Raw genomic sequence first — 25,304 nt, 5'->3', positions numbered from 1 at the left:
AGGTGGTGCAGGTTCGATGGGCAAAGTTTGAAGTTGGGTATGTAGTCACACAGCGCCCACTTGTGGCTAAAACAGAATACAGCATTCTCAGAGCAGATCAGAATAGAGAAACCTGTTGCTGATCACCATAACAGACTCCAAAACAAATCACAGCGGTCGGTCTGAAAAAATCTGATTCGCCGTTACTCTTTGTATTTAAGCAAACCAGGACAACCTGAATCTACAGGGAGGTCATTTTTGGAAAATTACCCCAATAAATGTTTCACAACGCGGCCCTTTCATTCTCACTCTCAAACAGCGTCAACAAACATGATGTAAGCGGAATGGTGTAAAGCGGGAAAAGCAACTTCTCGTCTATGAATAATGAGTGGTCACGGTCTCGGTTGGTTTGCGGTGAATTGGAGACAGATGTGGAGGGGGGGAAGCGATGTATGGGTGGCGTAATCTGGGTCAAACTCACACGGGGGAGAGAGGCCGCGGGATCCAAATGTGACCTTATTCTGACGGCCACTGAGTCCCAGTAGATTTAACACCAAATGAGGGACAATATTTGATACCTGTGCGCCATAAAAACTATTTTAACACCACGTCACCTGTGATGGTTTAGTCCGAGCACAGTTTTCCATGTTCTCCCTGCGTCTGCTGGGATTCCTTCCTCGCAGGTGCTCCAGTGTTTTCCCACAGTCCAAACACATGCAGGTTAGGTAGATGTGAATGTGTGTGTCACCCAAAGAACAGAGATATGCCAGCACAGAGAATGGATGTATGGTTTAATGCATGTAAATTTGAATTCATATCATTGTATAAATCTTCTTTATCTGTAAGGAAGCAGGTATTATTTTCTTCAAAGCTTCAGCTGTTTTTCACAAGTGATGCACGATGACCTCCGCCGCTTTCAATTACAATCACACTGAGGTTTCTTCATCCCTTTCTTCTCTTAACTTGCCCTTTGGTTTGTTCGTTAAAGTCGTCGAGCCGTAAATGTTTCTACTGGCACATCAGCAGCTCTTCAGCAGAACCGTTTAGACTCCGCATGATGTCAGGATCGACCTATGAATCTACATACCTCCGGCTACACAGTGCACCTGACCTGCAGAAGTTGGCAACGGAGGAGAAGCAGAATGAGTTCTAGCTTTAACTGCTGACTTTTTTTCCTCTTTTTTGACATCCGGCCATCACTCTCGCTGCCTGTGGGGAGCAGAGAGGTCACAGCAAAGCCTTGATTCTGGCTCATGTTTAGCAACACACAGCTCTGGCCTCCAGAAGAACTCTGATTCTCTCTGGCACATGTTAAGGCGCTCTATCATCTCTCTCTCTCTCTCTCTCTCTCCCTCTTTTATACTCCTTCGCTCTCTCTTTCCCTCTTTCTCTCCTGTCTCCTCTGTCCTCACAGAGGCTTGTAAAATCACCTGGCAAGAGCAACTCAAAGCCCTGGACAACACTGGACAGAATGTCCCCAGTGTCTCACAAAGTTTTACTAACTTTTTTGTTTCATTAAAATGGCGGGTTCCCTGAAAAGAACTCAAATTTCTTCAGCCAAAGGTTCAATTACTTGAGAATTTGCTCTGACAGTGACTTACAAGGTGATTCAATATAGATTTATCCGATTCCAAACAATGGGTTTCAAATTAAATTTATTAATCATGCTGAAGCCAGTGAGGTCTGTCTGGTGTACATTTGATTTCCTAATCTTGGAAAACTAATTGGTGCTCTCTGGCTGAAACAGTTTGTTCTACTCAGGGAATTAAGGTTCCGTTTCCTAGCAAAACAATGTTTGAGGACACAAACGGACGGTTGGGGCGTCAGGAAATCTGACAATTTGCAGGAATGTAATTTATTTTAAGGTTTGGCCTTTAAGCTTTAGGTTAAATTGATCAATAAATTCAGGTTGAAGGACTCAGGAGAATTCAATCTGTTTTATTTAAACTCTTGGAGACCAGTGTTACTTACAATGGCTCAAAAGGCTTTATAGGCCCGTGGCAACAGAGTCCCTGACACAGCTCTCTGGGACACACTTAAACACTTAAACATGTGAGGAAAATGTTAATATGTTGCCAAGAATGAATTAACACTCAATAGTCACTTTAAATCCCTTTATCCTTGGCAGCCAACTGAAAACAATGATGATGATGATAAATGATGTCCAGGTACACATCGGTTGATGCATGAGGTCGCAGCTGAAGGTTGACTGAACGCGTAGTCGATTCAGACACACTGCAGCTGACTGATTCAGACAGCAGCGACCTGACTTCATCATTAACCCATTTTGATGCAGCCTGTATGATTTTGTTAAACAAAACAAATACCATCTTGTACAGTGGGAGAGCAAATATCTTACACCTGCATGTTGCTGTAGTTTCCTCAGCATCCGCTAGAGAGCAGTGTTGTATAAGGTCTTCAGGCAGGATGCGGCACTGGTCTGTGTACAGCGACAGGTACAGTGTCTGACATGCAGTATATCAGAGGAACTGGACATACCTCAGTTCTTCCTGACTATTTAAGAGTTTCATTCGCCAAAAAGAATAATTTCATCTCCATATGAGGACAACAGCTTAAATATGAAACCCAACCTCCATGAAAACACTTAGGAAGTAACCAAGGTAAGTAAGTGTGCAACAAAAGTCAACAAAACCTAGGATTTTTAGCTGTCCAGTTGTCCAAAACCTTGCAGATGAGGGTCTGGGACATTAATATTTACTTATACTCTGGGAATTACTCCAGCTACAGCAGATTTACAGTAAATTCAGTATAAAAATATGAAATTCCCACTGAGGATTGACTCCTAAACACACAGAGGGTGAGCAGCCACAATTTTTACAGAAACTAAAGAAACCTTTGCTGACAATTGAACGTATCATTATGTTTACTTAATGTCTGTTTAATTATAAAGTCCTGTCCCTTAAATGAATTTTAATGAAGTGAAAACTGTTTAATTTCAGGGCCATCGTTAGATTTAAATGCCATGTTCATTCATTTGAAATGTGTCATTGCCTTATGTTTGCATTCTTGCCTTATTTTTAAAGACATAAACAGATTTATTTAGGACTCGTTTGTCACACAGTGTAACGTTTTATGTTCCCCTTTCCTCTCTTAAAAGGTGAACCTTTATTTTTCCAAAATTCCATCATGGTATATGGTGAGGTAACATGGTGCCGCAGACTGAATTTGAAAAGCAGGACAAAACGTAAAGATTGCCACTAATGTCTTTGGCAGTCAGCAGTGTAACCGGCTGTGTACGCAGCTTCGGATTTCCTCAGACTTGTTTGGCAGTTGTCTCTCATTTCGTGGTTGCAAAATATCTCTGAGAGCGGTGCTGAGGGAGCCCACGGGTGGATTATATACATGAGAGAGCCACCCAGGCTTCATCATCACATTATACAACACTCAGCAAACAACGTCTGGTTCGCCTCAATTCAAAGTGAATGTGATGGGGACCATTTTCCCCTCTAGATCTTGCATGGAAAGGGTTGATGTTGGGGTGGGGGGCTTTGGGGGGGCAGTTGTGGTTAGACGGCGGCCATGGGAAGAAGAACATGGAAAAATCTTGCAACTAAAGCGCTTCCGTCCACATGCACATCTGCAGAGGTGACGAGCAAACTGAGCAGTGCAGCGCAGGACAGGATGAAACCACAATCTGATGCACACACCTTTACTGTAACATCACAAACTGGGTGTGCACACTCACTAACATGCCTACACATACAAATGTGCCAGCAGATAAACAATAACAGTACAAACACGAAATCATGTGTAAATGTACTCTCAGGCTGTATAAAGTATAACTCTTCAATATTATATATTTCTTCACCTTCACCAAGACAGTTATATATTTTCACCTGCATCTGAATTTTTTCCAGCTTGCTCAGAAAGTGACGAACCGATTGTGAAAGTTTGATTTGATATTGATATCTGACATATGATGGATTGTCAATATGACTTTCCAATGGGTTTTATCTGTTTATATCAGTTGCATCTCTCATGAACACACATATAATTCACCAGCAGGTAGAGACACACACTCACATACAGTACAAAAGCAGAGCAAGAGAGAGAGAGAGAGAGAGAGAGAGAGAGCGGCTGGCACAGAGCAACAGCAGCAGCAGCAGCAGCTCTGGGACGATGTTGGAGAGCTCTTGATTGAAGAGCTTCCGAGAATTCTCTGGCTTTGTTGTGCAGCAGTTGGAGGTAATGGCTTTAGCAGGGGCAGGTACACAAAGCTCCAGTGGCCACAAACCGGAGCTGGACAAACTTTACTGTTGACATCTGGAATTTCTTTCCTCCCCTTCCTTTATATTTTCTCCCTCCTCTTCTTCTTTTTTTTTCTCCCCCTCTAGTCTGATTGAGGACTGACTCGCCCGGTATAGAATCCATCATCGTAAAAGCGTCAGCCAGCTAAATATAGACATTTGTTTTCCCGTCCGTGTTCTGCCACTGCATATGTCACCACACATGATATGATGCCCTCCTCCTCCTCCTCCTCCTCCTCCTCCTCCTCCTCCCCCTCCTCCTCCTCCTCGTGCTGTTGGCTTGACCCCACACTGAACCGCTATAGGGTTTCACTTCTGTATGTACACACTGGGTAATTACCATAATGGATGTTGTCACTTGCAATTCATCTCACGTCACAGATACTTTTGAGTCTTATCATAAGTTGGCCTGCTGTGACTCTGACAGGACAGACGGTGCGGTAACTCAAACGTTACACCGAATGAAGCCAAATGTCTCCGAGCTCGCTCATTATCATTACTCAGGGTGTAATGTGAATATGCCTGTACTTATCCATTCACTTGCAATGTCACTAATTTGCAAACACACACACATACGCTTGAACACGCACGCAGGAGTCCACAGAGAGACAAACAGGATGCTGCTGTTCAGACAGACCCTCCTCCCCCTCCTCCTCCTCCTCCTCCTCCTCTTACTCCTCCTAAATTCTGCACCTACATCCCTGTTAGCAAAACTGCAGAGAAATGGAGTGTGTGTGAGTTGCATATGTGTGTATGGTGCGTGTGTGTTTGTGCCCAGCTTGGTGGTCTGACCATGTGAGGAAATTAGACTATTAGACAATACAGAAGACCCTTCAACAGCTGATCACATGGTGTATTATGTCTTTAGCACAGTTGCCAGCACTTAATTTGAATATTTTCCTACTGTTTTCATCATTTTATTGAATATTTCTGGCCCATTAGATCTGGAATTTTGTATAGTACAATTACACATTAGTAAAATTGAATGTGACAGATTACAATGGGGAAAACTGTTTCACAGTGTTGTAATATAAAGTTTAGAAACAACAAGCATGACAAGCAGGCTACTTGAAAGGATGAATATTTATCAAATCGTATGCATAGACATTGGAGTTCACATAGGCCCATGTTACACGTAAATGACATTAACAGCCCTGAAAATGAAATGAAAATACATAAGATGAAAACCAATAACTTACATGAGACAAATGAAACAAATGTTATTGTGATTTGAGCTGCATTTCAGACTCTGGTTCAGACTTTCGCAACCGAGCTGAATTCTTGCGGTTGTTGTCAAGCTTTTGAGTGCACAATATAAAACTGAGAGTGATGATGATGATGAGGATGATGAAGTGATTTTTGAACCTTATGTTTGCACTTGACTTTGTCAGCAGGTGAAATCTGTTTGCTGATGACGTTTCTCCTCACGGCAACGGAGCTAAACTGCGGTCAAAATTGATAACTCATATTAAGGTGTGTTCAAGTGTCGTTGGAAAGTAGCAAACTTGGGATTATTTAGCATCGTTTAGCATTGCAAATCTGTTTAAAGGGATTCTATATTAAGGTGATGGGTGATGATCTTCTAATGTGAAGTCATCAATAAAGACAAAATGCATCTTTTTAAGGGGGACCCCCGGGTTTGTGCTTTCTCTCTCTTTTGACGTCCCTTTGTAGACTCCCTGCTATTCAAAGCCTGGCCTGCTCCTCTGTATGTGTGTGTCACGATGGTGGTGTCACGTCCTCATGAGTGTGTGAACATGTGTATCAGTGTATAGGTGTGGTCAGACAGCGCTTCCTTTTGAGCTCTGCTTTTTTACATGCCCAATATGTTGCACAGTGTGTGTGTGTGTGTCAGGATGTCTGCTTGCCTGCTCACATGTGTTCTTACACTTGTGAGCAGGCATTTGTGTGTGTGAAAGGCTTCATTCTTCGGTAAAACTAAATCTCTTCGCTGTGGGTGTAATGGGAGTCGGTGCCCCTGTGCCTCGGGAAGCGCAAAACCCCTCTCGAGTGTGTGTGTGTGTGTGTGTGCAGTGTTGGAGGAAACGATCGGCCCAGCGAGCGTGTTCCCTTTTGAGGTGTTTGTTAGCCGAGGCCGATCCTGACAGGCCTCCGGGGAGCGCGGTCAGTAGGCCTCTTCAAAGGGCCCCAGCTCCCAAAGCAGGAAGTCCAACCCTGTGCTGCTTGGAAACAAGATGAGGCAGACAGGAAGGAAGGTAATCCATGAACACGCAATAGCGCTACTGTCCACACACGCACAGACAGATCCCATCTTCCCCCCTGATGCCCACGCAAACAAGCGGATTCTTCAGACTCAACAGACATTTATTTTGATCTATCTTATGTTCCATGCCGTCAAAGGACCAAGGTGATCAGACGGGGTGTAAACCACTCTGGTTTCCTGTAATGTGTTTGTGTGTGTGTGTGTGTGCGTGCCATGCAGCCATGTTCCTTACAGGTCACAAGGTGCTGCACGTAACCCCTAAGGTCGGCATCTTATGCCCTGAAATAAACAAGATTTGGATCAAATCTCAGGTTATTTGTTTTTTACGCTTTCACGTGTGATGGATGTGAGGTTTTTTCTTCAGAGCTGGATTGATTTATTTGTCTCTGGCAATAGCAAGGAAGCACAGAAGCAGAGTGAAAAACATTGGAAGGCAGTAGGTGTATCTGATTTTTCTCCTTGGGAATACACTGCATGCTAAGCTGTTTTGCACAATACATACTTTTTAGAATAGGATTGATGGCTAGTATTTCATGTACTGCTTGGATAAGACAAACAAATGGGATTTAAGGGAAAGTTGTGCCCTAGATAATAGTTAACAGTCTAAAAACACAGGATGGAATAATCATACAAGGATCTATTCCAAACCCATTCTCCAGTGTCTTGTTTATAAAAATGTATGGATTAAATGGACTTTGAAAACTCACTAATCCAATCACTGTCTGGAATAATTGTTTAAAGAATTACCACTAGTGTATCAGATGCCCCCAAAAAACAAAACAAAAAAAGGCTTCAGCTGTTCCAACTGAAATCCACTAGAGAGCAGTCTTCAATTGATTTTCCATGTATGAAATATGACTGTAACTCCTACTGTGGCCCATAGCTGAGTGAGTGACTGTCTGGAACAGAAAAGCGAATTAGTTGCCAATGAAATCAAAAGCCTGGCTTCCACTCCAAGTCTTATCCTGGTACGACTCATATTTTACATTTTGTGGTAATATTGTGGCAGTGGGGAGATTGGGTTTTATGGTGTTGTGTCAGTGAGGCAAAGATAAACCTTTTGGCTGTAATTATTGCTGTAACACGACCCAACATGGACGCTAAAAGTCTGGGTCAATGCACTAAGAATTCCTCTTAGTCAGTGTCTTTCATTTAGATGCTGAAAATCCTTTACCAATAACGACGGGACGGTCGCACAGCGCAGCCATAGAAGACAGATTTATGTGTTGTTCCAGTTCACGGAAAGGGACAAGCCTCCTTTGTTTCTTCGCGTCTATGAATGTGAAATCTATTTTACGCTTTGGATATCTTGGTGAAAGACACAGAGCTTTTGCTTGTGCAATAAATTCTTTTTATTTCACTTTCAGCACGGTTCAGATGAGCGCGTTGTCCACATCAGACCGCCGGCTGGCTTGATTACTCGCTATGAACCGTCATCAAGGAGGAGGAAGAAAACAAATCCACAGCTCAGGAGTCCGTGAAGGACTTTACATCTGTTACTATCTAGTTTTTCCACTGTTTTCCTATAATTCCTATAATTTCTGAGGTTGCTGAATGTATAACTTCACTCCCAAAAACCAGACTTGCTCATAGCCGACTGATATTGACATCATTCGACCTGCGTAATCTCACCAACATTTACATTGATGGATGAACTTTAGCCTAGAAATTCAGACATATATATATATACTGTTGAATAAACCTGAGTCTTTTCTCTGCAAACTGAACCGGACCCGACTGTGGAAAATGGCAAACGACTGCACAATGCAAGATGATGAGAGGCCGAAAGCCTTAGAGAGTTGTAATATCGCTTCACAATAGCAAGAAACTGCTGCCAACACCTGAATCCAATCATATGTGATTATTAGCACCTGTGAACCCCGAAACACATACATCTAATTGTAATGCTCAGACAGTAAGCTTTCAGGAACAATCAGCAGATTCAGCAAATAACTTGCAGATTTTTTCTTAGTATGTGCAGTTTCGTAGCAGATATTGCATCTGTGGTAGATCATGAAGTAGTTCCATAGATGTTTCATTAGGCTAAATAGTATAGCCAGAGCACAAAGAATGGCAGCTTTACTGTTGGGGCCAAGTATTGTGTATCCCCGCTCACACGTACTTTCTGTTTTAAAGTCATTGTTTCATGCTGTCTTGCTGTTTATATGATTTTGTAATTAATTGATCAGCAACTACTTGATGCGCTGTTTAGCCACACACACACATAATGGGTCGGGGTCAGCCCTATGTTCCCTCAGCCCAATGGTCCCACAGCCCTATGTTCCCTCATTTCTAAGATTTTTTTCAAAATTAGGCCCTATGTTCCCTCAGCCCTATGTTCCCTCATTTCTTAGATTATTTCAAAATTAGGCCCTATGTTCCCTCATTTCTAAGATTTTTTTCAAAAGTAGGCCCTATGGTCCCTCAGCCCAAGTTTCCCTCATTTCTCAGATTGTTTTCAAAATTAGGCCCTATGTTCCCTCATTTCTAAGGGTTAGGGTTAGGGTTAGAGTTAGGGTTAGGGTTAGGGTTAGGGAACATAGGGCTGAGGGAACATAGGGCCTAATTTTTAAAAAAATCTTAGAAATGAGGGAACATAGGGCTGAGGGAACATAGGGCCTAATTTTGAAATAAATCATAGAAATGAGGGAACATAGGGCTGTGGGACCATTGGGCTGAGGGAACATAGGGCTGTGGGAACATAGGGCTGAGGGAACATAGGGCTGAGGGAACATAGGCATGCTCCCAATGGGTTAGTTAGCTTGACATTCATGAACCTGCATTACATATGGTAACCTTGAAAACAACACTGGGAATATTATTTATTAATATTTGAGGTTCATGCCACTTTTAAATTCAAACCTTCTTAAATTAGTTTTTTCTCCCTTGTTCAGGAAGATTACACTGAGGTTTTTCATGTCGTCACTACCAGCTATTTTAACAATAAGGATACACACAGTAAAGATGAATACTGTAGCAAATGTTCTCCCTCTCTCACTAAGTACAAACAAGCTTTACTACAACAACAAAACACTTATGGGTTTCAGTCATTGCTCTCGTCTTTGGCATGTTGACTTTGGAGTTCATTTGGACAAACAAAAGAGCTTCCTGACTGCATCCGATTTTACTGCACTAACCAAAGTCATTAGACACCACAACATTAGCAGATATGCACATGTGCTACTGGGGCCCAGTTTGCTTGCACTGCGGTACTGGATCTGTTCTCCTCCTTCACTATCTCTCCTCTGAGCGGTTACAATTACTAACTGCCTCTTACTTGCCAACTGTCTTGGCTGCTGCTCTTTATAACTGAATTGGAGCCTGTTATCGCTGGCACATTGATTGACAGGTCTTTTAATACACGCATTAACATTACACAATGAGTGAATCTATTTATATATTTATTCTACTGATTTTAAAGCTTGATTTACATTATTCAGGTTTTGCAAAAAGTGAATATCATTTTGATTTATAGCCAAGAAACACAGAAAATACTGTCCATGTATACACCACAATGTTATTTCATGTATGTATCCAAATACATTAAAGTCACATTAACAACCAAACAAACCAACAGTCTCTGCTTTAATCTATTTGCAATTATGCCTCCTCACTTTAGACATTCACTGTTGGGAGACAAGGAACCTGAATTTCTGCATTTATTATTCATCAAATTGGTTTTAGTTTCAAAGTCTTACTAATAGATAAAGAAATCAATTCAAACAAATAATTAAGAAATTAAAAGAAATGAAAGGAAAACTATAAAAGAGTCACTAAGATAACGACTCCTCCTAATGTTGATTAGATTCAGGTGTTCCACTCAGTGAGATGGGATGCAGGTGTGTGTTTGTGTGGTTTGCACCCCACTCTATAAAATGACACAGACTCCAGTGCTCTTGTCCCTTCTGTTGGAAGGAACAAGAGCATAAAGTAAAGTAAAGTAAATAAAGTGCCGCTAAGAAGAAGAACCTTTTTATTATCCCACAACTGGGACAATGCAGTTACACGATGCATCACATGAATTTGAAAAGAAAGATCTGTGTGTTAATAAGACAAATAGTCTACAAATGAAGGAATGTTAAGAAACAGACACTGGAAATTTGTGGAAACTTCCCTTGTGATGAAGATCTCAGACGAGACCGATGTCACGAAACATTTATATGGCTGCAAATGTCGAAAAGCTGACATCTCCAAAACATTTTTAAACAGGATTATAAATGGACCGCATATGAACACAGCAGGTGTAAACATCTTGTTTCGTTCTCATGGTTTCGTCTGACTACTGAGACAAATGCACAAATAAACCAACAGCAGGAAGATTGTAAGATTTCAGAAATACTCTATTTGTCAGGTCACATGCAATTCACAATGTTTATCACATGTAGCCATTATACGGCGCCCCCTGGAGCAGTTGGGGGTTCGGTGCCTTGCTCATGGGCACCTCAGCAGTGCCCTGGAGGCAAACTGGCAACTCTCCAGCTGCCAGTCCACTTTCTTGGTCCAGACGGGGACTTGCACCAGTGACCCTCCGGTTCCCAGCCGAGTCCCCTATGGACAGCTGAGTCTAAATAAATATATTTAATAGAGGATAATGGTCTAAAAGTCTGATTAGCAGCTGTATGGTGGAGAATATTACTGCTGAAGGTTTGACACATGATCAATCACTATGAATGACTGAAGAATATCCCCTATCAAACAAGACCATCAGCTGTTTGCGCCTCATTAGTTTCGTGCCATTGTGTTTACTTTTTGTTACTTACTATATGTTACAGCAGATATATACCAAGTAAACATTTGCATGCTCTGTGTGTGTGTGTCTGTGTGTGTGTGTGCGTGTGTGTGTGTGCGCTTATGGGGTGTGTGGGGTGGGTACTTTGAAATGAAGTATTTGAGCAGTACTTTCTTTTGCCTTCTCTGATTTCATGCTGAGATTTGCTTCTTGGCTGCACCAGCTGGAGTGAATGAAAGCAGTGGTCTTGTGTATTGGCTCCTATCTGTCTGTCAGCTGGGGGAAGATGATATCTCGGTGGCACTGGTGGGCACTCAGTCACGCTCAATTACCCCCAAAAATCCTACAGGGGCATTCGCTCAACTTTTTCTGGCTTATTACCGCAAGTATTATCTTCCTCTGTATCTAAGTCTTCCTCCTTTCTACCCTACATTGTCTCTGTGCCAGCATTCCTCCTGCTCTGCCCCCCCTCCACCCTCCACCCTCCTCCGCCCTCGCCCCTTGCTGGGACAGTAGCAGAGATAAGAGGCTCCCACAGTCCACCAGGACCCAGGTGAATGTGGGGTCGAGGGGGGTCACCCTGTCAGACATGAGAGACTGATGGAGGGCTCTAATCCTGCCTGTGTCATGATGATGGATCAGATGAAAACACACGCACACACACATGTCTCATAATATACACATATCACAATTTAAACACACAAATTCATGTATAAGTGCATGTGGAAACAGATATTATAGTAAGAGTTTCTAGTATTCACACACATTCATGCATATACTTTCACTTTCCCTAAATCTCTCTCACACACACACACACACACACACACACACACACACACTGCTAGACTGACAGAGACAGGTTGTCCGCAGGGTGAGGGGAGATGTGACTCATGTCCAATTCATTTATCTGCAATCCGTGGTGTGTATGACTGAGTTTGAGAGCAGGCCGTCTCAAACAAGCATGACTCTCAGTTTATACAAACACAGGTCTAACTTTCATGCTTGCACACGCACATACTTTGCATTCACACACACAGAGAAACACACACACATAGAGGGGGAGAGAGAGAGAGAGAGAGAGAGAGAGAGAGAGAGAGAGAGAGAGAGAGAGAGAGAGAGAGAGAGAGAGAGAGAGAGAGAGAGAGAGAGAGAGAGAGAGAGAGAGAGAGAGAGAGATACACACACAAAAGCAGCCTGCATCTGTTAGTCAGTCACATTCACACACACACACGCACATGCACGTTGCGTTCACTCTCACTTACGTATAGTTTCTCGGCACACATGCGCACACACACACACACACACACACACTCACTTCAACTGACACACAGATGGCCTCTGCTCTGACCACAAATGCAGTGTAACCTCTGCTCCCTGTGGTGCGGCCCTGGCTCAGACTGCCAGTAAAAGAGAGGGATGCTTCATGGCTCAACAATTCGCTTGGTAAATGGAAAGGGTTTGGTGTGTGTGTGTGTGTGTCTGACCTCAAACACGCCACTAACTCTCTTTTCCCTCTTGCTCTATCTCACTTTTCTCTTTTTACAATATCTTTTCCGTCTCTGCTCTCTATGGGATGGCTCTCGGCGCAGGTGTGCCCTCTTTCTCGTCCGCACGCTATCGTATTCACGCTTTAACAATGTTCCGGTGCTGATTGAGTGAACGGTGAACGCATGCATTGCTCTCATCAAAGTGCATCTAAAGTCTAATTCCATCCCCTCTGGTTCTATCAGCTTTCTCTCTCATTTCTGTCTTTCCTCTCACACACTCCCCCGCCCCCCCGTCTCTTGCCGTTTATTCTCCCTCTCTTTCTCTCTCTTTCGTCAGAGGTGTGATCGCTCCCTCCCCACCTCCTCCTCCCCTCCCCTCCCCTCCCCTCCCCTCCCTCCCCGAGAGGTCAGGAGCAAAGTGAGGACACACGAGGAGGGTGAACCTCAGCGCGCAAATATGAGCAGCACGGAGGAAAGCGTGCGTTTCTTCAAAGTGTGGTTCAGTGGGTTTGTCGAAGGGGGAAAGGGATATGCTGAAACTCTGTCTACGGTTTGGTTTAGGCAAAAGGTTTTAATGGTATTAGAGACATTACTTCATTGGGAAGTGGATTCTATCTCGGCCAGTCTGTGCTGTCTGAGATTAAAAGTCAGTGATTAGAAAATTGAATAATTACACCCCTGCTGATCCCAGTTAATCTACATGCGGTCGCTCTGTCCCCCACAACTGGAGCGGCTGCTTATTTTCTCAGACGAAATAAGTGAATAGCTGCTCCGTGCACCGATACAACGCTACGTCATCGCTGCAGTAATTGTGGCAAAAAAAGGCAGACCGTTACAATCCTGCGTTCAGTCCGTTTTGTCGCGAGAAACGTATCGCATTTCTGAAACATGGGCGGTGTGAAAACCTCCCGAGGTGTGAGAGGCAATATCAGATCCAGTCGTCAGCTCAAAGCGAAGCGGCCCCGGCCAGGTGGATTTGGGTGTGTGGCATTCTTTCACGCAAACACACATCCACACACACACACTTACCGTCACATATAAAGAATGAAAGTCTTCCAGATTGGAGAGGACAGGCAGGGATCAGGAGTGTAAGAGGGAAAAGGTTGGGGTTAACTTTCATCTAAAGGGTGTCAAATAAGGAGTTAAATTGGGTGTCAGAAAGCGCTAAGGAGCTGAGCTAAGTCGGGGTCCCCAGATCCCATGTGGGTGGGTGCTCGCTTTATATTTTACAGACAATGTCCCTTTAAAAACGGCCCACGTCTGGAAAGCCCATTAGATGTGCATATAAAATTTCCCCCGTGATTAATAGTTGATGAGGCAGGGTTGGTTGGAGGGTACTACCAACATGTGGCCGGCAGGGCTCCTCCTCTGCAGTCTCACGTTACACTCCATAAACTTGCCACTCTTTCCCACCTATACGTTTAAAAAGGAGGAGGGTTCACTTGTCAAGAATGCCTTAGAAGAGTTGTGAAAACAGCCAGCCGAGGAGGGGAGTCATGCAGTTGCGGATGCAGCTCTCACACCAAGCCACAAGCCAGCCAGATCAGCCAGGGGAACGGTGTGTGTGAGCGAGCAAGACAGAGGGGAAAGCACAAGTGAGAGGGTGTGTGTGTGTGAGTGTGTGTGGGTCTGTGTGTATGCGTGTCAGGACCAGAGTCTCCAAAGGACGTCACACGCTCCCTGAGAGAGAGAGAGAGATAGAGAGAGAGAGGGAAACACGCTGCCACAGGAAGGCGTCTATCCTCACACACACGTTCTGGGCCGTGGAAGAGTCATCAAGTCAACAGCCTGTGACAGAAGCCCGGCGAGTATTCCAGAGGTCGACACTGTGAGACGAAGATGTGCATTTAGCAGCTGAAGTGAGCTGAATAGGATTTTCCTCAGCTGAGACGAAGACTTTCTGAGGGGCGTTTTGAACTCCTCAACCAGGGAAAAGACTTGAGTTAGACGCTGTTCCAGGGTGTGTGAAGTGTCTAGTTCTTTGCATCACGATGGATCAGCCAGCCAGCAGCTGCATGCGGAGCGCCCATCCCAGCAGCCCCATTTGGGGGTGCATGAGGAACCCGCACTCTGGGGTCCCGGGAGGCAATCTCCAGTCGCCCTACCAGCAAGCCCCTTTCTCCCTCCACCAGAAGCCTGAGTTCCTGGCCTACACAGACTTCTCCGGCTCCTGCCTGGTGCCAACCGCGCCGCACGCAGCCTATCCCCGCGACGACAGACTGTACCAAGACAGCCACGCCGTTTCCGGAGGCTACCAGAGGGCCGACTGGCAGTTCAACCCCTGTGACACCCGGGCGAGAGGGCCGGAAGCCTGCCCACCTGTCGCCCCAGCGGCTGGAGGCGGCGGCGGCGGCGGGGGCGGGGGGGTGGGTGTGGGGCCAGAGCTGGACAGTGCAGGGGGAGAAAGGCTCCCTGGGGCCGTGCCCGGGTGCCTGGAGGGAGAGTACTCGCCGCAGAGCGTGGCATCGGCCGACTCCGACAAGAAAAGCTCCAAGAGGAAGAGAGATGTCACAGGTGAGTCATGGAGCGCCGGAATAGATGGGGGTCAGCTGGGGTGTGTTGGTTTATGGGAAAAGTAGAGCAGAATCTCATCGCAGGAGCCTTTATGAAAGGGAAACGTACAGTAATGAAACGCACATGGGGGAGCGTTAAAAATGACAGCAGGCATTCCTCCTTTTCTGCTGCGTGTTGGTGTGTGTCAAGGTGGAGGGAAATAGAGATGAGACGTGCCGGGGATGCAGCTCAGGTCAAACTCTCGCAAACGTTCAGAAGTCATCTGGGAGAGAAGTGGAATCAGTTTGCAAACAAAAAATACCCAACACGTCCAGTATGTTTACCATCTTTCCTTTCAAACAGTAGATGAGCTTGTACCAGCCGGGCAATGACACAGAGCTGCAGTTTCATGCTTCCTTCCCTAATTAGACCTTTACATTCATAACACTTAAAGCAGCAGTTGCATCCACTTATTGTTCCAACGCTTTCAAAAGGCCCAAATGATTAATGAGACGTGTGAACTTTTCATTGCGTCCCCGTTTCCTTTGAAAAATACCCGTATCCTTTCATAACGCCGGAGAAAAATTACATCAGTTTTCTGTGGAGGAAGGAAAGGTTCTTGGGTATTAGATGATTGGGACGCTAATTTATTTTCCTCTCAAAGTGACTTATTCAATGGATTTTCAAAATAAAATATATATAGTTTGAGTTTTTCACCAAAATTTGATGGTGAAATTTGTGTTCCAGACTATTGAAGGTTTATTTGGTGCGATGATTGCTCTCTGCTCAAATCCATCTCTTTACTTCTCTACATGTTGATGGATGAGTTGTAAAAGCTGAGATGAGTAGCGTTGAAAGATTTTGAATTCTGTTGTAATTTCCAGGATTCTCCTTATCAAATTTCACACTTCCTGTTAATAGAAAGCAAACATTGGGCGATGCTGGTGCACATCATCAGTTAACGGTGTCACGGCTCTTTTCAGATTCAATCGTCTTTTTGTGATGTTTAAACAAAATCGAAAATCAAAACAATATCAAACACATCTGCAAGCATCTTGAATTGTATGCCATCAGTGAAAAACGACCTCATTGCCGTGTTTCCCTGTAGCTCACAAGAACGATAAAATTATACAATAAAACATGACATTTACACCCTCACACCTGATGGTGTAAAGGTGCTGGCATGAGTCCAAGAGCATTTACATTAAGCACTACACATCATGGAGCCTGCAGCCAAACTTTGATGAGGCTTGAATAAATAATTTTGGTAATCAGCGTATTTATCAAGTTAGGTTTGGTTCTGCTGTTCTTTAATATTTGCTTTGTTAATGTTTAACCATTTAAACAAAACAGTCTGAGTTTTCATTTCACTTTTTATCCAAACATGACAAATCATATCTAACTATGAAGCACAGATATGATTTTTTTGATCAGATACTTGACCACAGAGTGCAGCAGACACGAGCCTAATTGCAGCGAGGGTTGTGGGGTCAGATCCCCCCTCCTCCTCTTACCTTATTGTAACCTCCTCTCACTACAGTGAAAACATGCCAGACCACGTCTGGTAAAATCACTTGCCTGTGAACCCACTTTTTACATTCTTATCCATTGACATTTTCCTGTCGTTAAGCCGTAACACAATCTCCCACTGAGTGCATGCAACATGTCTGACCACTACATCAGTTCTTGGTTTCCCCCCCCAAAAAAACCCCAGATCCTTTCAGCCTTGTATTGACTAGCTGGTAGAATAGTATATATTAGGAAAATGTCCTGCAGGCATCAAGCATACAGACAGAGCAGCCATACAGTGAGCTGGTGTCTGTGTGGCTTATACAGATACGTGCTGCACTCACTCAGCCACCATCTGATTTTGACTTTGATCCAACAGTTGTTCATGAATTTCCAACCATAGCATGTAGAACAGTTGTGAGTCACCGATCCCTCCACCACATCCTCAGCATATACTTAATGTTGTCTTAGAAGAACAAATCACACATGTGTCTTATTTTATTTCATCCTATTTCATACCTACTCCACTAAGTATGAGGCCTAAAGCCAAAGCCTGTTTCACTCTAACATAAGAGACTAACTCGTTGTGAAATCCTGGCTCTTACTTTCACACACACATATTATGTGATCAGTCAAACGTGTAATCTTCGCCTGAGGTTCTAACTTTAAAACAATCACTAATTTACACCGGCCCTAATTCAGTCTTGATTAAGACAAAGTGCTTTTGCACCCTAAACCCAACAAGGCACCATATGCTGTCTTTGGGACCCTGCTGGGTGCAGAAGCTTTCTCCCAGCAAGTTTACGGCCCCTGGCTGTGCAGGATATTTATTGGGGGCCTGTTTAGTGAGAGCCAGCGTGCATGAGTGCCCACTAAATCTGTCTTGCCAGGTGTCCAGCCAGCTAAACCTGCCTGACACAATTCCAGACCCGACAGAGCCGCCACACTTTTGGCCCAAGCGCCATTAATGCCATGTGAATTATGATAATAAGGATTTTTTGGCGTGACATGTGCAGGTCTGCAGTTTGGTGGCACATTCTAGTGCACAGTCTTAGACCCACACACAAGCATGCAAACTCTGAAATCACACACACAAACACACACACACACACACACACACACACACACACACACACACACACACACACATCCTGGTCTGCCCCAACTCACATCTGGACCAGGTACTGCAATCCATTTCATATTCTGGCCCAGCACTCTGGCAAGTACCAAGCAGAACTTCTCACTTTGACAAATTAGGACCATTTTCTTGAGATTACATCAGCTGCTCGTGTCGCTACCAATGCACAATTATTACCCCGACTCGTTCCCAATAATACACAGGAGGGAAAGTTAAATCAACCAGCTTTCCGATTTGAACCGAGGGTTTGGATTTTGCCCTAAGCCAGGAAATATGGAGGCAAAGAAATATATAAATCTTAATAAAAGCCTTGTCACATGAAAGCTTAAGAGCGAGGGGGAGAATCCGCTTTTATTAATTCATGTGATAACAAATTTATGACATTAATACAGAGATTGGAAAAAGAAAGAGAAGTCTGTCATTCAAAATCATTAACAGGTTGACATTCATAGAGAGATCAGAGCAGGAGTACATTTCCACATTGTGTGTGTGGCTGTTTGCTGTCATGTATGGATGAGTTAATGTGCGTCTCCCCCGAGTGCAAGGAGGCATATCTTCCGGTACACACACACACACACACACACACACACTCAGACCTGGACACATCCACGCCTTTGTTCTTTTGTTAGAAGCTTTAACAATGTTCCGCTGCATTCCTCTGCTAACTCAGTCCCTCTGTGTCTGGTTTGGTGGCCCCCGGCCTCCGCTGATATATGTTCACACACACATCACACACACACGAATGAGTGCACACAATTTTGAAATGCACACACTTGCACATGCAGAGGGTACAGGTGAAGAGGGCTCATAGAGGCGTGTCGGGGTGGTCTCTGTTTTAAAGTGGTGGTTTGAGTGTTTACTATATGAGGGGGCCTCACACTAAAACCTCTTTGGTGTTGTGGTTTGTTGGTTGGGAAGGTCCTTCAGGTCTGCGTAACCCTCAAATAAAGGAAGCTCGCAAAATAGTTGGAGCTAATTCAAATCAGGTTCCTTACTTTTGATCAATTGTGAAGAACCTGAACTTGAGAGACCTGTTTTGTTTTCTGTATCAAACTGAGAAAAGAGTAAAAGATGGTGAAATCGTATGCGTATTCTCAAATGCATTTCCACGCCGTTGCTCTCCAGATATCCAGGACTCCAGCTTTAAGGTGGACTCCAGCTGCAAAGCCCGGAAGGAGCGCACAGCGTTCACCAAAGAGCAGCTGAGGGAGCTGGAGGCCGAGTTCACCCACCATAACTACCTGACCAGGCTGCGCCGCTACGAGATCGCCGTGAACCTGGACCTCACAGAGAGACAGGTATGCAGGGTCCATGCCCCCACAGACGCCATTCTTCATATCTCCAAAATATTAAAGGTCACTAGAGCTACAACCGTAATCCGGAAGGACAAATGCTACAAATATTAAGATTATGGAAGAAAATCAAAAACACATGCTTTTATTTTGAAAACCACTGGTTCTAGATGTGGTTTTTTTTATTCCTGTTATCATAAATGTCTGAAGATGACAAATCAAATAGGATTAATAAAAAGCAAAAGCAATACCCAATTTAATTATCTGTCTGTATATATAAATGGATTAGAAGTATTTCCTTAATTCCAAGAATTCAGTGGCTTTTAAGCTATAATCAGCTGTTTTATTCTATTTTTCCTGGAATGTTTTTGCCCTGTGGTCTTAGTAGAATGACATGTAGCCTTAATGAATGTGCTGCAGATCCAGACGTGCTGAAACGAAGCTCACATTTGTAGATGCTGCTGGATGGAACCCCAGTCTGCCTGTCGGGCTCGCTGTCCCAACTCCTCCTAATGAGGCCACGGTGCCACAGTGACCACACATACTGCAGTCTGCTGCTCCCAAATCTATTTCCCAGGCCTCTGGAACACACACATACACAAAGAGAGAGACATATGCAGACAGACACGCACATACTTAAACACACACACGCGCGGCAGCCAGGTTCCATCTTCACTCTGAGCTCAGGGTCCCACTGCAACTTGACGGCTTTTTCCAACTCATCCTACATGTCTTGGCGCTTTGCCGTCCCTTCAATCAGTCACGATGAGCAGACGGACGGACGCGGAGACGACCCAGGTCTATTATAAGTAGTGTGGGAACAGATTAATCCATGTCCCAGAGTCTCAGTGGGGAATGCTTAGGGGGAGGCACAGAGGTCACCTACAGCCTCCCTGGAGCTCTGAGGCTCAACCGAAGGAGCTGGCTGGGTGTCACAAAGAACGCAAAGAATCAGAGCCCCAAGTCACAACAATCATTATGTTGACAATGTGAATCTATCCACTTTTCACGCTGATTTGTTAGATATTTAACATTTTAAAGACACTTACAATGAGAGTAGAAGCACATTAAGAGCTCAAATCAATGAATAATATGGTTCTCACTTTCTCTGCATCCTGTAGTTTTTGCAGATTTTCGGTGTAAAATTCAGCTGGGAATAAACATAAATAGCTGTTTTGATTTTTAGGTGTTTTTTTTTAATTAGAAATGAAATAAAATAAGATTGAGGATGTTAGTTATGAGGTGTTTGTCTGGTTGTCGTTTTAAATGGTGCACAAAACTATATCACCGTGTTTAATGCGATGATAACATCTTGAATGAAGGGTATCCATCGTCATGGCATGAACTCTCTCTCTCTCTCTCTCTCCCTCCTTCTCTCTCTCGCTGCAGTTTTCTCTCCTGCGGTCGTTTCCCTGCGATTTTCTCCACTCTCAGGAAGCGTGTGTTTTCGCTGCTATTCTTGGCCCGCGCGGCTGAAGCATGATATCATACTCATTTCGTAGCCGCGCAATGATGCAGATGAGCACAATCCGCCGCAAGTAAACTCACATCCTGTGTAGGCTGACATCCTGATAGTTGACTCTTTCGACCTGCTGTCCATACGATACTCTCCAACTGCATTTGGAGAGATTTTTGGGCCGTGACCAAGTGCTTTCGTAGCGATTATTATTCCTTCATCTTACAAGGCCAAAGCAAACCAGGCCCATTTATATACTGCGCTTGGAGATTTGAGAGGGATGATTTGTCTATTTTTCTGCTGACCAAGTTGTAAATTTTCCTCGGAATTACTAAAACATGGCTAAAACAACAGTGTTCAAGTTACCTTTATAAATTCCCCAGAAAACCTATTTTGTACTTGAATGTATGATTTGTGCGATTGCTGTCTTGGACCTGTACTTATTGATTTAGATCATCTGTTTGTTCCATATTAATCCACAGTCTTTGTCAAGCAGAACCCCCAGGTCCATTTGTCCATAAATCCTTCATGGAAATGAAGAACATCCTTTAAATTAGCTTTTGTGCTTAATTTGATCCAATTTTGATGTCTCCTCCAGGTCAAAGTCTGGTTCCAGAACAGGAGGATGAAGTGGAAGAGGGTGAAAGGGGGACAGTCGTCCTCGCCCAATGACCTGGAGAACGATGACATGGACTCGGCCGCCTCGCCCAGCTCTGAGTGAACAAGGCTCGCCCGGAGCTTTGGGAGACGGAGACGTGTGAGTTTTGCAGGACACAGAGAAGAGAGCGAGAAAGAGAGACTGGGGTCAACTGGACACCGACGCGACACACTCGACGTCCAGCCAATCAAACAAACATCTGCAGGAATCGAATAATCCAAGAGACTCATTTTTTTTTGTGTGTTTTTGTTGTAAATACTTTGCGTTTTGATACACACTGCTCTGTTTGAAAGCTGCCGTCGACAGCGATCAGAGATTAGAGATGATAATTCGCCCCCTAAATGACAAGATCCTGGTCGTGTGTCTGTCGAGTCCATCCAATAGCTTTAAGGCCAGTGTTGACGTGTCCGCCCCTGATGTGATTGTGTTTGAGTTCATCCCCTTTGGTTCCCATATTGTAATCATGGCCTTTGACGCTTGACTACAACCACCTGGGAAAACTCAGACTGCTCAAGCGTTGCCAAGCCATAAGTGCCTCCAAATCTGATTGTTTTTTTGTTTTTTTTCTCCTCCTAGAATATAGGTTTTTTTTCTCTGTCGAGCAATTTTTACTATCCTTTTTTATACGTTTTGAATGTTATTGATAAAACACAGATGTTGCCTATTTCTGCAAAATAGAATAAATCATCTGCTACAAAAACCGGGGGAAAATATCTCGATAATTTCTTCCACCCACAACAATTGAGTTATGATTTGACAGTTGGTAAATCTGCGCTCGCTGCTGATGCTTTTATCACATGGAGGCTGTTTCGCTCAGACATTATGACTACGATCTTAAAGACTTAAGAGGAAAAAAAAAAAAAAAACGTCCACCGGGTTGGTCCCTGCAGAGGACGATTTCACTTTCATGTGCGTTTGATGTCAACAGCTGACATCAAATGTTCTAAATCATTTGTGAGAGAGGGAGAGAGAGAGAGAGGGAGAGGGAGAGGGAGAGAGAGACGCTGCCTAGTGTATTATGTGTATTTGTGGAAAAACTACATAGAAAATCCCTCCCAGCCTTCCAGCGATGACATAATTATCTTCATTAACATCTCACATGGAGGTGGGAGATCCCTGAGGTCAGATCTGAATCAGCTCTCATCAACGCCCACCTAGATCCTGCTTATAGAGCCTTAATCCTTAAGGATGTTTTCACAAGGGCAAGTGGTCTCCTGTAAGACCCGGGCCAGATCACTCTGATTGGTCCAAAGTGACCTGACAAGCACTGACAGCTCTATAAGTAGACCTGAGTGTGTATGGGAGTGTGTGTGTGTGTGTGTGTGTGTGTGTGTGTGTGTGTGTGTGTGTGTGTGTGTGTGTGTGTGTGTGTGTGTGTGTGTGTGTGTGTGTGTGTGTGTGTGTGTGTGTGTGTGTGTGTGTGTGTGTGTGTGTGTGTGTGTGTGTCTCAATAGGCGCATTCATTTTCGCACAAAATCACTGTCACTCCAATCCGTTCACAAAGGGCCATTAACCTGACAAGGTGGAGTCATGGCTCCAGCAGCCCAAGTATTTGGCCCCCACACACTATTTTCAACGGAAGCATCTGGATGGGGCCAATTTGATCTCAACCTGAGTGGAACCTAGACAAACCCACGCACGGGGCCCCTAGGAGCAGAGGGAGAGAGAGGGAAAAAAAAAAAAGAAGCTTACCGGCTGACCACTTGCGTATGATGGAAAAGGGAAATAATAGGTGGGTATGGGTGAAAAGACAGCTTCTCAAGTACAGGATGTTGTTGTAGCAGGTAGCCAGTCATCCAATTTCCTGCTTCCCAAAGAAAACAAGAGCTTGAGCATGGAGTCTCACAATGGTGGGCCTATGCTCAGACTCAGGCCAGCCAAACAAAGCCTTCAGAGGTTACTGCCCTTTCTGCTGGTCTGCAGGGACCAGGGAGGGGGGGGGAGGCTGGTGTGAGAGCAGGACGGCCGTTCCAACACACACACACACACATACACACACACCCACGCTCCTGGTGGGGGTCAAAGTGTGTTACTGTACGTCTGACCCCTCCGGGCCCCCGCCACAGCTGCTGGGGGGCTGGAATGACTCCGAGCCGATCTGTGCCAGTTTCCGCCCCCCCCGTACTCAACCTCTATTAAGGACTATTATTGTATTAGTGGTAATAGTAGTCAAAATAAACGATGTCCAATTGTAATGATAGTATTAATATCAGCAGTGTAAACTAATGAAACTGGAATGTTTGTCTTTCACCGCGGAGGTTCCTTTTAAAGACGCAGGGGTGGCCAAATTTATGGATTAGATTTAATTTAGTGGTATTGTGATTGTGGGGATGTACCACGGTGCCAAAAGTCCCAAGACGGCAGAAAGTGCAGGTTTCCCTTTCACTTATAACACAGAGAAAGCAGCTCATCCAAGCTGAGTGTCATTAGTCTCGTACGGCTTGTTATGTTTTCCTTGATTTAGTACGAGGTGATTCGGTCTGGAGGCGCACAGGTGCAAGTTCAAGCCCCGGATTTCAAATAAAAAACACTTCGCCTTCTTCACTTGCTAAATCTGAGCTGGCAAGTGGCAGAGGCCGGAACACACTGAAAAGTAAGGACAGACGTAATCCTCTCGCGAGCTCCTCCGACGTGATTATAAAAACAGAGTCAAACGCAGGAAACAAACTCCCGATTCAATACAAAAGCTTTCCTGCAGCACATAAGACAACATTTGTAAGCCTTGGAAGCAGCCGGTGACTTCACCCTTTGCACTCGACACAGAGTCTCAAAATGGGTTCCCGACACGCAGAAGGTATTGCCATTAAAAGCAAAAAATATTGGGCCAAACATTCTATTTATGTGAAGGGGGCTCTCAAGAAAACCACGTCACCGGCATTACGCTAAAAATGTGGAGAAATGCGACTTGTGGTTGCACGGGCAGCTGCTCGACACAGTTTCCATTTAAAAAACATTTCCAGTTATGAATCATTCCTCTGGATATAACAGTATTAATCAGTAATGTGGCGTGTACATAGTTGTTAACAGTTAGCGACCAAAACGTCTGACCTATGACTAATTTTGCTCTTTCAGACAGTCTCATATTTGTGCTTTTCCATCACTCCATCAATTCTTTAGATACCCTCCGTCTGCCACGCCAACAACACGCTCCGCTGCGCTTTTATTTTGAAAAGCCAGGGCTCTGCTTTTTGGCTGCAGCTTCTGGCGGGAAGGCAGCTTTGATGGACCGCCGGAGGTGTGAAGGTCAACCCTACACGAGGTGACCATAGAAGTTAAAGCGTGTCCTTCTCTGCTCCAGCAGCTCCATCTGCACGCTGTTGTTCTGCACTGAGGTGTCGGTTCAACGCTCACATCAAACGCTCCCACGTTCCCACGAGCCAGGCGGCCTAATAAGGAAGCCCACCGCTGTGAGGACGCGAGATAGCGAGGGGCTACGACAACAGGGTTATGTGATCATATTAAGATATCATGATGGCTGCCTGTGTGTGTGTAAGTGTGTGTTTGTGAGGCTGTGTTATATCCAAAATGTTTTTTTCTGGGTTTCATTAATTAGCAGGTCACAAAATATGTTGTAAATGTACAAAAAGAAGAGAAGAAGACATTAGAGACAAGTTCAATTCTGGACATTGCTCAAAACTCAACATCTGGAGTGATTGACACACACAAGACATTCTCTGCCTTATTTTCCACTCTGTCTGTTGTCCTTCCTTCATCTTTACTCCTCTTGACACACGTCAGGTCTGTCCGGGACATGTCCGTCTCACCCTGCCTGAAGGACTGCAGAGGAAAAGACAAAAAAAGAGAAAGAAGCACGCTGGCTTTTGTCAAGTGAAATGGACCCGGGAGAAAGTTAATGTAACAAAACTGTTCTCTCTCTCTCTCTCTCTCTCTCTCTCTCTCTCTCTCTTTTTTTTTCCTGGCCCTGTCCTCTGCCCTCCGTCTCTCTCTCTCTCTCTCTGTCCTACCTCGTCCAGTGGCCTGCAAGTGGAAAGAGGCCGAGGACGCACATCCTCTCTTTCTTTTCATCCTTATTGTTGTTTTAAGGCCACCTGCGAATCCATTTCTCCTCTT

At 44.5% G+C, this 25,304-nt stretch overlaps 1 protein-coding gene across 1 annotated transcript; it reads left to right on the top strand.

Annotated features, from left to right (window-relative positions):
- Positions 1 to 14,199: 14,199 nt before the first annotated feature.
- meox1 (mesenchyme homeobox 1) lies at positions 14,200 to 21,889 on the top strand. The gene is made up of 3 exons (XM_076152056.1): positions 14,200 to 15,201; positions 18,953 to 19,125; positions 21,174 to 21,889. The coding sequence occupies exons 1-3, from the start codon at positions 14,679 to 14,681 to the stop codon at positions 21,294 to 21,296; spliced, it is 819 nt and encodes a 272-aa protein (XP_076008171.1). The 5' UTR covers positions 14,200 to 14,678; the 3' UTR covers positions 21,297 to 21,889.
- The last annotated feature ends 3,415 nt before the right edge of the window (positions 21,890 to 25,304 follow it).

Source organism: Genypterus blacodes, unplaced genomic scaffold (genome assembly GCF_046128005.1).
Source record: "Genypterus blacodes isolate CSIRO-AG114 ecotype Tasmania unplaced genomic scaffold, CSIRO-AGI_Gbla_v1 ptg000055l_1, whole genome shotgun sequence".
Classification (NCBI taxonomy): Eukaryota; Metazoa; Chordata; class Actinopteri; order Ophidiiformes; family Ophidiidae; genus Genypterus; species Genypterus blacodes.
This window is presented reverse-complemented; position numbering and strand designations above follow the sequence as displayed.